The 18,598-nt window shown below is 37.1% G+C and overlaps 1 protein-coding gene across 5 annotated transcripts in view; it reads right to left on the bottom strand.

Annotated features, from left to right (window-relative positions):
- The window catches only part of LOC113644489 (RNA-binding Raly-like protein), a 186,916-nt gene that overhangs the window by 24,260 nt on the left and 144,058 nt on the right, over positions 1 to 18,598 (bottom strand). Inside the window, exons 1-2 of one of the 5 annotated variants that reach the window (XM_027149387.2) lie at positions 8,893 to 9,010; positions 287 to 362 (exon numbers count right to left, since the gene is read on the bottom strand). The exons of 3 other annotated variants lie outside the window; for them this stretch is intronic. Coding sequence is in view for 1 of the 2 variants with exons in the window: in XM_027149386.2 (XP_027005187.1) it covers positions 8,893 to 9,046 (154 nt within the window). In the remaining variant the exon portion in view is untranslated. Of the gene's footprint in view, positions 1 to 286; positions 363 to 8,892; positions 9,048 to 18,598 lie in introns of those variants that run through there. One more of the 5 variants, XM_027149386.2, reaches the window with a different exon arrangement.

Raw genomic sequence — 18,598 nt, 5'->3', positions numbered from 1 at the left:
GCAGAGGTATCCATCAAGGCAGAGAGCTGAGAAAGAGACATGGCAAGAGATAGAAAAGATACTATCTGTGTGTGAATAAGAGTGAGAGAGAAAGAGAGAGAGAGAGAGAGAAATGGAACAAGACAGAACCGAGACAGACAGACAGACAGACAGACAGACAATCAGTATGATCGAGTGCAAAGCTAGGTGACGTCTCAGCACCTTACTTATACTTTAGATAGCTCATTGCTATTGCAGCCAGCAAGAAGTTGCAGTTAGTGCAAGTAATATTTATTAATGCGCTTGCCTCGGCTCTGTCGGTTGCCTGGAGACCTGTGGTGCTGAAAGCTGAGCAGCCTGGAGGGTGTGAGCTGCTTTTCGGGCTATGGGGAGAGAAAAAATGAAAGCTCCCCATTCACATGGGCAGAAGCTCTGAGCTTTCTACAGGACAACACAGGGATAGTGCTTTAGGGAATATACTGAACAAACACACTCACGCGAAACACACACACACACACACACACACACTTTTTTCCTCCTCAGACCTTCTGCAACGTGTGGGTGAAACTGAAAAACAGTGGATATGATTACATGTCATTATTATTATTACATTGTCAATCATCTTTAATTATACGGTACAACGTATCCCTAATCAAAATAATTGTAAGTTAAAGACAAAAGGTAGAAGAGCAAGCCTATTTGTAGGAATTGTAGGAGGCAGGTTGCATAACTAATCATTATCAACTTCAGTGGCAGGTGCTTGACAGTTGAATGTGGATCTGTGACTCTCCTATGAGCTCAAAGCTGGTCTGTTGCTATTCACATATCTTTTTCTGCCTGGCTTTCTTTGTGCAGAGGAAAATGGGTTCCACCTCTCTTACAATAGCTGACAGCTTCATGTACGGAGCTGGAAGGACGGAGTTGCTCCGTTTCGTTAATGTACGTCCGGCTTGTCCTTTAAACTATTAATTTGAAACGTATTATTTTGAAAACAAAACGTAAATACGATATTTCAGACACGGCCATTTCGATCAGCTCCCTTTATCTAAAGAGCAGGAGATTTAAGACCAGTGGAGAAATATGCATACTGTACATGGTGTGCATGCCTAACCCGAAAGCCTGCATACAAAGAAGAAACAAGCACAGACCTCTTTTTCTACGATGAATTTGCTGTCCGTAAGAATGAAATATATACAAGCCGTCCTTGGACACCACAAGCCAAATGCCAAATGAATTATTAAACTGGAATAAAGAGAGAAGTGATGAAGATTGTATTAGACAGTGAAAAAGGGCTGGCAAGAGAAGTGACAGTCTGGGGCAGAGAGTGAGAATGAGAGAGAGAGAGAGAGAGAGAGAGAGAGAGAGAGAGAGAGAGAGAGAGAGAGAGAGAGAGAGAGAGAGCGAGCACAAAAAGTGATGGAATTGAGGGCAAAAGCCTGTAGGAGATATAAGGAATCGGGTGAATGAGTGGACATGAAAGCCAGCACCAGTTGAAGTTGATGGCTGGTCAGGATGGGAGTTTCTCCAGGAGTTCTCTTAGCACTAATTTTTCTACATTTCTACATATGCTCTCTCTCTCTCTCTCTCTCTCTCTCTCTCTCTCTCTCTCTCTCTCTCTCTCTCTCTCTCTCTCTCTCTCACACACACACACACACACACACACACACACACTCTCCACTGCTGGATCATCGTCTCCATGAATCCAATCAGAGCTGTCAGTCCACATCTGGAGTCTGGAGTTAACACTACCGTGCTGGAGCGGAGAGATAAACCACAACCACAATCGTTGCATCATTACAATGCCTAAGATATGCATCAGTGATATTTAAAAACAGTGCAGACTTATGCTTATTCGTGTCAGTCTCTTTTTTGACGACAATGTCAACAAAACATGATAAAACGCTTGTAAACTGTAAAATAGATTTTATTTAAGAATCAAAAATATTCAGATGCACCAATTGCAACTGCATAATACTCAATGCTACTGTACCTCTGTTTTTGATATATTTTCTGTTTTTTTTTAAAATATATTACATATTATATATTTATTTCATCTTTATATTGCATCTTCTTTGTGTCATATTTTTATTCTTTACTTTATTTCATTTGTTATTCTCTACGTATGTTTTTTTTTAAATTATTATTATCAAGGACAGTCGTAAATTTCACTACATGTCGTACTGTGTAGAATTGTGTTTGTGACAAATAAAATGTATAAAATTCGAAGCTGAATTTGTTATCATGTCAAGGATTTATAACACAAGATGGCCGATGATCTGTTTAGGTCTGTAGTGAGGCTTTTTAACAAGAGACGCGAATCATGACAACATTCACGATAATGACGGAAAGTTTTAAAGACAAAGGAAGCATGTCAGTGTGTTTAACACTGCTTTGCATTAAATCACTAAACATTACAGCTAGACATGAAACCAGATGGACAGATGTTTTGGATTCTATTGCTATTAATCCTCCAGATGTGCAGAATATACACAAGTGATCTTTATGTGAAAAATATCTTTCACATAGCAGCCGAATGCACTCACGTCACTGCTGTAAAAATTAAGTATGTTTGCAGCTTATGTTTACTAGACACCTCTTAGTCAGAGTGACTTGCAAGTGATCTCATTTTATACACCTGAGCAAGGCCCGTGGTTTGAACTCACAACCTTCCCATCAGTAGTCCAACACCTTAGCCACTAGACAACCACATGCACCAGCTTAAGAAAGTACCATGATTCAGGACAGTTTTTTAAAGTGCAGAAGTCGACAGCTTTATGCTTCTAAATAGTTTTTCATGTCAAGACAAAGAAAATCACAAAGCACTAGTTTTTGACAACTCGTTACCTGAAATGTACAGAAAGAAATGCAGGCCCCTTTACGCATTACAGTCACATGGCATCTCAGTCATTCATCACAGGCGTGCTTCCTGACAGAGTGCCGTTTTAGCTCTCTTCAACATCGCTCAAAAAAAGCCAGGAAAAGCCGACATTCGGTTAGACTTTTCTAACCGCACCATGTCACATCAACTAGTTAATGCCTTTCAAAGGCGAAGTAAAAAAAAAATCACTTTGGGCTGCATGAGCAATATGATGAACTGTAAATCTCAGGCTTCCTTTCTCCTCACAGTGACCTTCAGAGAGACAGAAACATGTCCTGTCTAGAAACACACTCACAAGGCTACCGTATGCACCCTGATATATATCGCTGTCACACAGGCCATACATCAGCATTAACACACTCCAACACCATCCCAGCACTCACATCATGAGAAATCAGAGCAGATTCTCTTTTGCCTTAATTAATACAACTACACAATTAATTATGCAAACAGGAGCCAGTGGGGAAGAAGAACAGAAGCAGACCATGAGGATATAACCGAAACAGACGTACTGTACAGAAAGACGAGAGAAACAGAAGGGAAGACACATGAACGCTTATTTAATTCAAATTTACAGCTTAGTTTTATTCCATTCCATGGTTTCGATAAGCACCTAATGGAACTGAATAGATGTCACAACTTTTAATATCCCATTAATAGCTGTAAATAAGACATTATGAACTCTTTGCTTTGTGTACAGTACTAGAGCGTAATGTTACCACATTTCAGAGCACCGCGACACATTTACACTCCTTTTTCCGCATACATGAGCTCCCGTGAATGGTTAATGTCACTGTAATTAATGATGCAGCAAACACAAACCCTCACATTAAGCGAGCAAGGTTAGTTTTACTTTTGTGCCCCTCATGATCCTCTTCAACATTATTTTTTAAATTCGTGGTTTAAAATTGGTCTGCTGCAATATGTTGTCCACAGATGATAAATCCTGCATTAGTGAATATGTTTACCTATCTGTTTGCAAGCCAGCAGCCCACACACTGTGCTCGAGGATGTCAGTGAAAGGCATCTTTAAGCTTACTCGGTTTGGCGTTTAAACATAACGACAATTTAAAAAAAAAATTGATTAGATTAAATTTTTATTTTTTTTTCCATCTCAGAGGTTTGTGGAACTGGTTGAAGATCCCATGATCCTTTTGATCCAGCACCATCCAGAGCAGATGACTAAGCATTCTCATTTTTATTCTCTCATTTATAACAATTTGTTCTGACGTTAGGATATAAACGTAGCGATCGTGTTTGTTCTTTAATTTATGACTTCATTTGTACGCAATCAAATGAAACCTGGCACCATCGTCTCGGTCGGTCACGTTCGTACTCAAGAGATCGGTCTGCACATTACACTCTCCAAATATTTCCTACAAAGCTAAAAAAAAAAGCAAAGGTTTGGGCTCTATGCAATACAAAGCATACTCAGAAAATGTCAGGCAAATTCAAGGTGTACAAAGAAAACCCCAAAACTTTTGAGTGGCATTATTATATAGAGAATATGATATAGACACAGACAATTCAGGGTAAAGAAAAGGTTAGGTGTCAGTTTCTATGACAGATCCACACAATAATGGCAATGTAGGAAAAACCTTATTTATCTTTCTTCCTGGGATAAATGTACTGTATACTATGAAACAAGCCTGCTTTCACTACAGTAATACAGAGATTTTAAAAGACTGAATTTACAGTTTTCTATTAAAAAAAAGACAGAAAAACAGAAAAAAAACAGGACCATGAGATGTTGATGGCTATAAAGGTTTAACAATGACAAAATAAAAATAAAAAATCCAACATGGTTATTATTTGAATACATTTCCAGTATAAACAGACTCTTCATGCTGTATCTAAAGAGCTCAAACACAACCATTTTATACATGAACAGATGAGAAATAAACTACCTGTTTACCGGATTACACATGTTGAATACAAACAAAATCAAACAAAAAAGAGTCGCATGGGCTGATGACTGCCTGGGGCTAGAATGGCATTTAATCACACCGAGAAATGCCGAACGAGACGAGCAGAAGCGGGCAGGAATGTTCAGACACGGGCAGACACGGGCAGAAACGGGCAGGTCCTTGCGAACAGACGACAAATACAAACAGGCTAACACCAGCACTAACAGGTCCATACAGGTCAAACAGATACAAGGAAACAGAAAAAGTGGAACAAACCAGACCATGAACATATAGTTACGATATGAAAAAAAAGGGCGCCGGTAGAGTCTTTGAAAATACATGCACACACAAGCAAACCTGGAAAATAATACACACACTGAGGGTTTTTTTTAAGGCTGCATATATTAAAATGGTGCTTTTCATCGTTGCACAAAGCAACAAAATCCATAGAGATGTGAAACAAAAATCCTCCCTGTGGTCATTGCTAATGCTCATTCCAATGCCTTTTGATTGCTTGGTTGCATTATGTGGTTTGCATTTTAAAATAATCTGAGCAGACTGACTTGAGGCTTGTAGCTGTGATATTCTTGTATGATACTGCAGCAGGATAATAATTATTTTACTTTTTAATGAAATTTATCTTTTACACCTTTACATCAGAATAAAATTGCTTCCATAGTCATATTAAGATAAGTATGTGTTTAAAAAAAAAAAACTTTAAATAAATATACATGCTACATTAGCAAATTAACCTTTAAATAAATCATAGTAATACCCATTTTGTACAGCCATTTTGGGAAGAATTGGGCAACGTGATTGGTCAGACATTATTAGAGAGTAAAACTGGTTTACTTCATCATTCCCAAATTAGGGATGTAAATTAATGCTCCAGAGTCAAACAAATCTGATCTCTGACACTAGCCTGATTAACCAACCTCACTAATACGGAGATTAATTTTATGATTAACCCATTAACCCATTAACCTTCGTTATTATTCCTTACTTGTTCATCTTTGAGCATTTTATTTAGTAGCCAAGGAAGTGGTTTGTAGGTATGAAAGAAAAGAATTAATGCCAGAAGCCAAACCCTAACTTGAAGCCATGAAACCCTGCTGGATAATCCTTGATATCAGATGCACAACTCCCAAATCCAGCTGGATAAACCAGCAATCCAACAGCCCTGTGGTCGGAGACACACAGTTGACCAACCGGCTTTTACTGCCTCACATAAAGCTAAAGAGGAAAAGATGCAAAGCTGAAAACCAGAGCAAAGAACAAAGAAGGGAACTGAATCGATTTTAAGACAGACACATCTGGATTATGGAAAAGACTTGATATTCAGCACTTAACGAAGTAAAAGAAATAGTTGTGTGCATGTGCTAAAAATAAGATGTTGCTATCCTTGTACCAAGATATTAGACGGAATTAGACTGCCATGAATACCTGACACGAGAGATTTCCCACTCTCCCATTCTCTAAGCAATATAAACATTTCAGTTTCTGAGTACGGAATAACAATAAGGTTTTGATCATTTACAAGAGCGCTCTCTCTCTCTCTCTCTCTCTCTCTCTCTCTCTCTCTCTCTCTCTCTCTCTCTCTCTCTCTCTATCTTACACACATGCCTTAATCAAGAACAATGGATGTATAATCTCACTGAAAATCTTGGTCACAGAGATTCCCAGCCAGAATATTTGCTCATTTTAATCAAGATTTATAATCACATATAGCACTTTGTCCTCCTTTAGGCTTATAATTGAAAAAGACTAAAGGCTTTGCAAGATTAATGCCAAATATGGTGCTTCATATCCCAGAGCCAGAGCAGCACAGGAGGCAGGAGCGATACACAGAGAAATAATACTAAACAAAAAAAAAAAAAACTTGTTGCACCAAATAGGCCACTGAGCTCCACTGGAAATAGAATAGTGCCATTTCAGAACCCTGTTCTCATTAGAGAAACGAAACAGACAGTGCATATGTATGGATATGTGTTTGTGTGATGCGTCTTGATTGGGTGCGGAATTTATGATTTTGCGTGTCCTACCGATGAGCCGCAGCGAGACCTGCGAAGTCCGAAAAAACACATTTGCTTGACTGGACTGTTCATAAAAGCATCGCCACTCATTAGAGTGCCATCCTGCAGTGGTGAGGGGTGCCAAGCTATTACAGAACCACAGACAGCTCCCAGGCCATAACACTAAATGGGATGTAGAAGATAATATGACAGCACCTGGCACAATATGTACAACTCTGTGGGAATGAATATTAATGTACAAGTTTTTTATTTGTGCCAGACCGAGTCTCTCGATGTTACTCATTTGTATTCAGAGTCTTATCTGTAAGATCTGCAATGTTAAACCTGCCTCTGGATTATACGATTATATTAGAAATGGCACAAGGTTCAAACGTCATGATTTTATTGACATCTATAAATAAATAAATGTATTACAATTTGTTTAGATCTTATATTAATACATATGATGTAAGTATTTCCTTTCCAGGGTGTGATACTGTAATACAGAGTGTTGCAGATGGGATAAAAATACTTACTTGTTCTAAAAAAAAAGAACCACTTTGAATCCAGGTCAGCAACCATGCTTTTCTTAATATAAAACATTCCAGGTTTTATTTACACACTAAAAAGGATTCCAGCAAGCATGAGCAAGTAATGAACGATGAATTAATGTAGGATAACTGTAAAATGCATATAATCAGAAGAGTACTGCTGAAAAATTAAACAGCAAAATAATGCAGTTTTCTGTCTCCTAAATACTAGAACATATATGCAATTAAGCAATTTCTTTAAATATTTCTAATAATACACACCTGTAAACCTGACAGATCTTTTACTCAGCAGCTCACACTGCAAACAATGTGTATAAGGTGACAAAATTAAACCCTTACAAAAAGGGAAAACAAATAGTTTGTATTTATTTTAATATGGAATGATGCTATTTATTTATATAGTCTTCGTCTGGACCATGGTATATACTAAAGGATGCGCTGTTCTTCATCTCATAAGAATAAAGAAAGCACTGTGCATTTAGGAGTGACCTCTATTATCTGCAGATCAAAGTAATTTTGATGCAAATCCACACAACAACAATTCAGATAAACATCTCTTTCCACAGTAAATATCCTTTCTTCAGGGGAACCAGAATGATGTTGATAATGAGTTATGAAAGAGTTCGTAAATAGGTGCATGTGTGAAAAAACTTCTGTGTGTGTGTGTGTGTGTGTGTGTGTGTGTGTGTGTGTGTGTGTGTGTGTGTGTGTGTGTGTGTGTGTGTGTGTGTGTGTGTGTGCGCAATTTCCCAAAAATGAAGGATCACCCTGGAGCCGAAGAGCTACACTGATCATGAAACATTTGCTATCTGGTATGTTTGTGTGTGACTGAATTATCATATAAGGAAAGACAAAACTAATTATAATCACTCTGTGAGCAAGATGTGACTGTGCAAGGATGCATTGATGACATCAACCATATCGGTAGTAATCAATATTTCATCCTCCGTGCACAAATACACAAGGATACATTCTGTCTAATTACGTGAACTCACAAAAGCTATAGCAAGGACATAATAATAATAATAATAATAATAATAATAATAATAATAATAATAATAATAATAATAACAATAATAATAATAAAAACTAAAATAAAATAATAAATACAACAACAATACTAATACTACTACTAATAATAAAAATAATAACAATAATAAAAATACTAATACTAATAACAACAATAATAATAAAAACAACAACAAAAACAATAATAAAATTACAAATAATAATAATAATAATAATTATTATTATTATTATAGCAATAATAATAATAATAATAATAATAATAATAATAATAACAGCAACAATAAATAACCACATAAACAAACAAACAGACAAATAAACAAATAAATAAGCAAATAAATAAGCAAATAAGCAAATAAATAAATAAATAAATAAATAAATAAATAAATAAATAAATAAATCACATTTAATCATTACACAACACAAAACTGAGAGTTGAGCTCCCACACTGTTGCATTATCACCTAGGTGGCTCACACAGGTATTAAACCCCACTTGTCCCTCTATAATGATAAAGTTCCCAGTGGCTGGATAACTTACATCGGTGATGGCGGCGCTTGCCTTTGTACATGGTCATTGTAAACGGATCCAGAATGACGGCTCGCGACTCCTCCCTCGCGCGCTGTAAGTACCGGAGATCTCCAGCAGCTCCGTCTCCCCTCCAACAGATCCGAGACACCGCGGACTGTACCATTGTCCCCGTCCCAATAGGGGGGTTTAATAACGCGCCTGACTCCCGAACCGCAACAACAATAATAACGCAGGGTGTGACAGAAATGGGTTAGTCCACTACTACAGATACTCAAGAATGCTAACTACAGCTTATAACACAGCTCACAGGTGGCTTATTATTATTATTATTATTATTATTATTATTATTATTATTATTATTATTATTATTATTATTATTATTATAACAACAACAACAACAACAACAACAACAACAATAATAATAATAATAATAATAATAATTACTCATTCTAGTACACTTTTACTACACTATTACTTCAGTAATTGTTGTTAATTGTTATTATTGTTATTAATATTGTTATTATTATTCCAGTGGATCCAGAAGAATGTGACATGTGAATATACTTTAAATGGGACTCTGTTAAGTCACAAGGTAATATGAACAGGCCTTCTTCTTATCTTTGTGGCTTCATCTGGGTTCTCTAGTGTCCTCCTAAAACATCCCTGAAATGTGCCAAGAGGCTGATTGGTTAGTTAGCCCCAAGTATAAATGTGTGTGTGTGTGTGTGTGTGTGTGTGTGTGTGTGTGTGTGTGTGTGTGTGTGTGTGTGTGTGTGCGTGTGTGCACATGCATGTGTGTGTGTGTGTGTGTGGGTGGGTGCTCTGTGCTGTACTGCCATTCAGTGTGTATTCAGTGTATATGCCCAGTGTTCCAGGGATGAGGCTCCTGATCCACTACATCCCTGACCATAATAAAGCAGTTATAGTAATATTTTTGCATGCAAATACAAATGTAGGAACTACTGCTGTGGTTAGTTGTATGTCTGCTAAAGTTTTCAAGGTCAAAGTGAGTAAAAAACCTTATAAGATTATTATCACAGAGATCTGTAAATATAAATAGCTTATTTGGCATTCACTGATTGGCGTATTGCTAAATAGACATGGAAAAAGAGGATATGTAGTAATTTTGATATGAATTGCGCTTTTGGCATCTCTTTGGGGTTGGATGACTTTCTTTTGACCAGAATTAAGAGTGAAAGCCAAGTGAGTAATATTCAGTAGCACTTTGTATAATAAGTGAATTAATTTTCTCTAAATCATGCAGCATCCTGGAAGCTTAGCTTAAAAACTATGAAATGTGTAGACATTTTTTTCCTTAACTGCACCGGAGGTTTTTACTGACGTGAATCTATACAGTACAAAAACTGTGAGGTAAATGATTACCCATAATGATGAACCGCTAATTAAATTAATTGGAGTTAAAGCTCCAGCTCAAGGTTAACGCCATGTTTTAGCATTTGGGATATTGGTGTCTCACTTTGCAGAAGCACTAAAACAACAGATGCTTATTTCTGATAAACAGACCTTGTCCATACTAATACAGACACACTTAAAATGTTTTTTCACTTTTGCCCTTCGAGTTACCAAGAAAGGGCAATTTTAGCTACAAAAACCTTTTAAAGTCCACCAAATAATCTGCTGATTATGATGTGATCCTAGCTCCATCACATCCAACATATACTTTATTATTGCTATACACAATATAAACTGAGATTTCTTCATACATTTGTCATAGACCAAATAGTGGTGGATAACATAACAGAAAATACATAAAAACACCACTCCCTCCATCCATCCATCCATCCATCCATCCTCTACACTGTCTGTCCTACTGGGTCTTAGGGAATATGGAGCTTACCCCAGGAGCCCCACTGTACAAGGCAGGGTAAACCCTTGAAACCCTTGAATGGATGCCAGTCTATTGCAGAGCACAATCACACACCCACTCACACAACCATTCACAGACTACGGACAGTTTAGTGATGTCAGTCAGTCTACAATGCATGCCTTTGGACAGGGAAAGGAAACCAGAGTGCCTGGAGGAAACCCTGGAGGCATGAGGAGAGCCTGCAAACTGCACACTCACATGGAAGGGACTGAATCGAACCCCCAAACCTTAAGGTGTGAGGTAAATGATAAGTATATACATTGCAGTGTGAAATCCTTCCCATAACTTCCCATAACATTCAAATCTTAAGAACTGACGTCATCAAGCCTCTGTTAAATCATTGTATCATTATATACGAGAGCATTATCATCATTATCATATAGGAACTTTATCAGGATGGAGTGTTTACACCATTGGGTGCACCTTGTCCTGTAAAATTGCCTCGTTATTTTAAACTGAAGAATGCAGCAAAGCTATTAACGGTTCTAACGACTTCCACAAGCTAGTTGCACAAAACATTACGGACCGCCAACTGTACTTGATTCTTGATGGCAAACATTGTGGGTTAAAAGCATCCAATCTTTTGTCAAACATACTTCAAATACAAGCCGGTGGTGACTCATCAGTCTCATCATACTGTACTTCTTTCTCAGCTTCCAGTTTTTGTTCTTCTTTGTGCATTGACATTTGATATAAAGGGTTTCCAAATAGCAATGCTGCTTTGAATCACGAGTCACATATACATACATACATACATATATATATATATATATATATATATATATATATATATATATATATATATATATATATATATATATATATATATGTGTGTGTGTGTGTGTGTCATTCAATTCTATTATTATTTTAATGCCTGTACTTTAAAGGCATTTAGCGGCTATTATGTAAAGTGCCCATCTGTCTATGTTATAGAGAATGAATTGTGACAGCTGTTTTTCCTCATTGCTTTGTCCATCTTTCACATACACTGCCATTACGTTGGAGGAAACAATTGTCCAGATGTATATTAACATGCCTTTACTTTCCTCAATCTCACATATCAAAGTTCTAAGTGTAAAACTGGTGCATGCAGTTAATTTCCAATCAACATGCCACAACTCATCTGTGCAGATGTGTAAATGTCATTGAATTTCTTTTATTTTAAGGTATTTTCATGTGGTGTTTCTGTTATCTTGTCCACTCCTTTTACTTTGTATTTCAAAATATATACCTGATTTCTGCATGCTTAATAATGCATGCTTAGTAACGCTAGCCGAGCTTGCTGGAAAGGTTTACAGGACATATGGTTGAGACTAGAGATGTACTGTATCACCTAAAAATACAACAAAATGGTGATCCCAGACAATACGACAAAATGGTGATCCTAGACAATACAACAAAATGGTGATCCCAGACAATACAACAAAATGGTGATCCCAGACAATACAACAAAATGGTGATCCTAGACAATACAACAAGTGTGCCGGCAGATACAGTATAAAGCTCTGGAGCCCAAAAAGATTTAGTTCATTATTATGAATTCATAATTAGAAAATATTAGAAGCAGTAAAAAAAAAATTGTGAAAAAAAAAGTCTGAACAGAATAAAAAATTAGCCACATTTTTAGTTGAGAAAATCTCACATGCCAAAGTGCTAATCGTCAAACTGACACACAAATATAATTCACTGTAAAATTGGTGTTTATTGGGATTAAGATAAAATTTTACATAAAATATTTTAATTCAATAATTAAAACCAGTTAAACAATATAATAACAAAAAACATTATTAGAAAAACATATATAATATATTTATATAAACTTTTAACATAACTTTTAGCCTTATTTTAAACTACGAATGAATGAACTGATGGATGTATAGATGCTGTAAACTTATCACTAGCAAGTAGCACTACATGCTCAAATCTGCACCCCCCCCACCCACACACACATATATGCACCTGCATGAGTGTAAATCCTAAATTTTTTGCATTGTCTGGGATCTCACACCTTTTTTTTACACCAGATGTCCTGTGAACCTTTCCAGCAAGCTCAGCCTGTTCTACAAGCTGTAGCATGTACAGACTGTTCATGACTATTGAAATATGCAACATAAAATAAAAATTGTGTTATCTATTGCAAGAATAATTGCAATGAAATGCTACAAACATGCTCTCCTCTCCAGACACAGAATTTTGTAATGGTTTTACTAGCTTTACCTCCACACTCACTGCGCTTAGTACTCCTTTTTATAGCTAAATCATTGTAACAGGGCATTTAATAACCAATTTCTATTTCCACCGGCAGACATTTTACATCAATTTTCAGACAGTCTGGACTAAGAGGCATATTAATTCACAGAACAAGACCTAAATGTATATTTCACCTTAAACGGGTACTCTTTTTTGAATAATTAAAAAAAAAAAGAAAACATATTTATCAGTGTTTTATTTTCTAAAGCAAAAATCTGTGTGTGAAATGGAATACATATGGAGATACTCTGGCACAGACTTTGTTTACTCACAAACTAGAGCTGAAATGAACAGCTGGGACTATTACAAAGATTTAGCATCAGTCCAGATTGTTAGAATTGATGACTAGTTTGTATTATCGATAAAACGTCAGCCATTTCGGAAAAAGCTAGAACGCATACACTAACAATTAATGCTGTGATTTTTGGAGGTGAATGTAGGCGTAGTTGATGAGTGTGTTAGCAAGGTTAGCATACGGTAACTGATTATATATAGGTTTAGCAGCCCTGTGTTCTCCGTCAGGCTTTAAATAACAACAGATGCAATAAAACACATGACACATGATGCTAGCATCAGTACATTTAGCACTATAGCAAATGTTTCATCTTCAGCAATGAAAAATCTGTGTTTTAGAGCTATTATATTCAGATGGCAAGTGTTTCGAATTCCATGTTTCATTTCTTTCTTCCGTTTTACTGGATAAATTAACCGTAACTTCTCGCGGTTTCTAATGTTTATAGGAGATTATGGAAAGTATAATGGACCACTTGGCCTTGCTGGGATGATCTTTACTTCTAGAATAAAAATGTTTATATATTTTTTATACAATTATTTAATTTAATATTTTTTCTTTATATATTTTAGGGAGGCACAGTGGCTTAGTGGTCAGCACGTTCGCCTCACACCTCCAGGGTTAGGGGTTCGATTCCTGCCTCCGCCTTGTGTGTGTGGAGTTTGCATGTTCTCCCCGTGCCTCGGGGGTTTCCTCCGGGTACTCTGGTTTCCTCCCCCGGTCCAAAGACATGCATGGTAGGTTGATTGGCATCTCTGGAAAATTGTCCGTAGTGTGTGAGTGTGTGAGTGAATGAGACTGTGTGTGTGCCCTGTGATAGGTTGGCACTCCGTCCAGGGTGTATCCTGCCTTGATGCCCGATGACGCCTGGGATAGGCACAGGCTCCCCGTGACCCGAGGTAGTTCGGATAAGCGGTAGAAAATGAACGAATGATATATAGATTTTATTTGATGTAGAATAAAAATAAATAAATGAAAAGAGAGCTTAACATGTCAGCCCTTTATTTCCTGTTATTTACAGTACGTCTTAAACAACATAGAACATAGCATATATAGCATAACATTTTTTTATCAAAACGAGCCATTTTTAGTTAAGCAAATGTATTGGAATGAGGGACTGACAGTTGTTTTTTGTGTCAGCATGATTATTTAAACAATTCAATTCAAAAAATAAAAATAAATAGCTTTGAACATCTTCACTAAACCTTCAGTGTCACCTTTGTAGACTGCATTTGCTGTTAAAAATGACAAGCCATCATGTAGATCAGAGATCTGTCTGTGAGAGAATTCAAGCATTTTGAAGCTGAGAAAAAAGACAAAATCAACCAAAGGCGCTGCACAAACACTGAGCGTAGTCAATAAAACTGTTTGTTATGTTCCTGGAAAAGAAAGAAGTCACTTGTGTATTGAGCAACAGACACCAAGCAGGATGGCCATGGAAACAACACCTGCTAATGACAGAATAATTGAGAGAGATCTGATGAAAAAGCCCAGCACAACAGTCAATGACATCTCCAACATCCTCCAAAGGACATGGCTGAAGTTAAAACAATGCACCGTCAGAAGAAGACAACAGGAGCAGAAATATTGTGGCCATACGAAAAGATGCAAACTAGTCATCAGCAGTAAGACTGGTAGGGATTGGATTTTACATAATAATACAGAGATGAATCGCAAAAGTTGTTAAACTGAGATTAATCTTTACCAAAATGATGGAAAGGATAAAGTGGAGGTAGTGTCATGGCTTGGGTTTGCATGACTGCTTCAGAAACATGCTCATTAAACTTTAGCAGAAGTTTACAGGAACATTTTGCCTGGGAATTTACTGACAAATGCATCCAAGTTAATTTGGAAGAACTAATAAGACATCGATTCAAAACACACTGCCAACTCAACAGAAGGACTTTATCAGGGGGTAAAAAGTTGAAAGATTTTAGACCGGCCAAGTCAATCACCAGACCTCATATACCAACTGAGCAAAATTTCACCTCCTGAGACCGACGAGAGAAATCCTGAAACAAACAACAACTGATCGAAGCAGCAGTCCAGACACAAGACAGGCTTCATACAGTTATTATTAAGTGTTATTTACTTGACTTTTCTGTTTCTATGCTTTTTGTGATCTAATGTTTTATGTTTTATGATAACACATATAGGGGCTTTTTACACCTGGTCACTTCATGCGTTTTCTGTGATCAGATAGCTATCCGATGGTAAAAAGACCAGGTCTAAATGCCCTCCGAAACGGTTTCGAGACGGATATAAATCCGATAGCTCAAACCGCTTCAGGAGGTGGTCTGGGACGCATTTCAGATGAAACTGGACAGGTGTAAAAGAATGTGGTTGTTCAAGCCACATACGTCAGTGCTATACTCCTCTCAAACGGAAGTACGTCACTCGCAAGTGACTCACGAGTCATGCATCACGCCAGAAACGAATATGTTTTTCCACCAGTGCTGGCTCCGATCTTTCACCCAGGGGTCTCGTTTGGTCTTGTTTTGAAGCAACCGCATACACTAAAGCGTATTCCATTTCCCCGGAAATGAGGCAAAATATATTTGCATTTTGGGCGGGAGTAGAAAGATCGGATCGATATCCGATTTGCCGAGACGCATTTATGTGGCCTAATGTAAATGGAACAGTTTTAACAAATCAGATAGCTATCGGATCAGAGAAAACACATAAAGTGACCAGGTGTAAAAAGGCCCATAGATGTAAATACCAGGTAATAAAAGTCTAAAATCCTAAACTATCGACACAACTCACAGTGTGATTGTTGTATAACTCAAACAAATGAAAAGGCATTCCAATAGTTTTGGAAGGGACTGTATACTAAATCAACTAAAAAGAATCATCAATATGGGGTTAATGACTATATCTCTCAGTAACAGACATATTCCATTTTGAGAATTCTAATAGCACAAGTAGCAATAGTACTTTCATTATAGTGTTAAATATAATATTTCTTACTATCAAACATTATTTGCCATTGGAAAAGGTCTGTTGTGTAAGACTGCTCCCTAGTGGACAAAGCTGAGCAGTACAGACACCAATCCAAGAACAGTTTTTGTGTAAGCAGACTGCTCATCGTGCCTAAAAGCTTTCATAAAACCTAGATCTTTTATACAAGCTCCATTCAAGACAAAGTAATATGAACATTAAAAAGCATGATTCATCCAGACCTTCTGCAAATAACACACTCAACAATGCACTTAAGCATGGCCAGTGGTATCACGCTGTTTCATTACCTTTATTGATTTGCTAACAGCAGGCTGTCTGGATGCAGTCATCAGGCATCACTTGTTTTAATCAATATAAAGATGGTAGGTGGAAGAATGTTTCAAATGTATTATAAATGTATTGCCGGAGACTCAACGTAATGCAAATACGAGTGAAGTAAAAAGACAGGTCTCCAGTTATTATTCTATATCATTACCATTTCAATTAAGTTCAGTTCGATTCGAATGGATTTTTATTTTGCTTTTAACAATAGGTATTGCCATGAAGCAGCCTGACAAAAATATGGATTTGGTTCTGGATCAATGAGCAAACCAAACACCCTGAAATGACCTGAAGAAAAAAAACCCTAAAGAGAATAGTCAAACTACATAGACATTACATATACACTATGCTCTTACTGTACATAGCAGCTCAGATAAGGTCATGCACATCTTCCACATCTTCTATACTTGCTTAATCAGGAGTCAGTGATCTTTAGTGCTTACACAAAGTGATTTGAAAAATGAACATAGCATGTAGATTTTTTATTTTTTGTCTTACCCTCCTTGTAGACATGACACACACACACACACACACACACACACACACACACACACACACACACACACACACACACACACACACACACACACACACACACACACAATCATTTGCACACTCGAGGGCAGCAGAGTGCAATGGAAAATCATTCTAAAAATATTCACATTTTTTGCAGAATGCTATTCAAATAGTCATTAGAGTCTGACTAATCTAATTCAACAGCAGCTCCATCGCTCTCTCACACTTACTCCCCCACACACCCAGCAGTAATACAGATGGACCCCCCCTCCTTCCCTAAAACACACACTGCATGGCTCCAAATAATAATGGGACTTCAAATGGCAAAAGCATGGCCCATGCAATCCTATTTTGAGAGGCGGAGACTTTTTTCCTCTACTCATCTGTTGAGGAAGAAAATTGCCTTCAGCTCTCCTCTCAAAACACCCCCCCTACTATTAGATCTTCACCCCCACCAAGACGTGCTTTCATCAAGTAATATGAGTCATAATGAAGAGACTATTATCCTCGAGTGCTCAGTGTGGGCGTGATGATATCCGGCGTTATGGCAGCGGGACTGTGATCAATACAGCATGCCTGATGGATGGCATAGAGTGGCACTGAGACTGGCAGCCTCTTGTCTGTTTGATGAGACTGAAGTTAGGCTTGTAATATTCTGTAATAAAAATAACTAAAAGGAAAACTAAATGCCACATTAAGGGCTCTGCGTGTAGGTATCACATATAACATAATAGTTTTATTACCAGATTAGGAGACTCGTAGGAGGATTACGGTTACTCTGTATGGAATGTACAGATTAATGCTGTTTACTAATGGACTACTGCAGAGTTCACAATCAGGTTCAGATGAAAGAGAAAGCTCAGTATGTCACTTGTGGTGTATTAATCACACCATCTATCCATCTAGCAGCAAGTTAACCGAACACGAATACATTGTTCGGATTGAACAGATAATGTATTTTCGAATACAGATACAAATAATAGGGCTACTTTTCATTTTGTTTCTTTCAGAAAAAATATTCACATTGCATCTGATTAGAGGTGTGTATTAGGACTGGGATCCTGCAGGACAGAAGAGAAGATCGTGCAAGCGAGAGGTTTTTAATACTAATAAATAAAGTGAAAATATGAAGCTTATGGGACAAAGCAAGACAACATAAATTAACATGAACGTGAATAATGCATGGAGAAGGTTCATTCTATAAATGGTAAACCTTAGCAATCAATAATAGCTTGAAAATGGTCACATTTATATTATTTATATTCAAATTTAGATTTCTTCTAAAGCTAGAATTAACCAAATCTAAGATAATCAAGTCTATTTCTAGGCATATTTCAGTATTTTTAAGCTACGTATTTTCTTATTTCATTGTCCGACACGTAGGTTTGCTTCTTTCTAGATATTAATCGTTAAAATTAGCACAGTACTCAAGAGAACAAGAAAAGGTGAAGCTGAAAATAAGCACAGAATTAGGCTAATAATCTTAG

Source organism: Tachysurus fulvidraco, chromosome 3 (genome assembly GCF_022655615.1).
Source record: "Tachysurus fulvidraco isolate hzauxx_2018 chromosome 3, HZAU_PFXX_2.0, whole genome shotgun sequence".
Classification (NCBI taxonomy): domain Eukaryota; kingdom Metazoa; phylum Chordata; class Actinopteri; order Siluriformes; family Bagridae; genus Tachysurus; species Tachysurus fulvidraco.
Note: the sequence above shows the minus strand (reverse complement) of the source record. Positions and strands in the feature narration are given on the sequence as shown.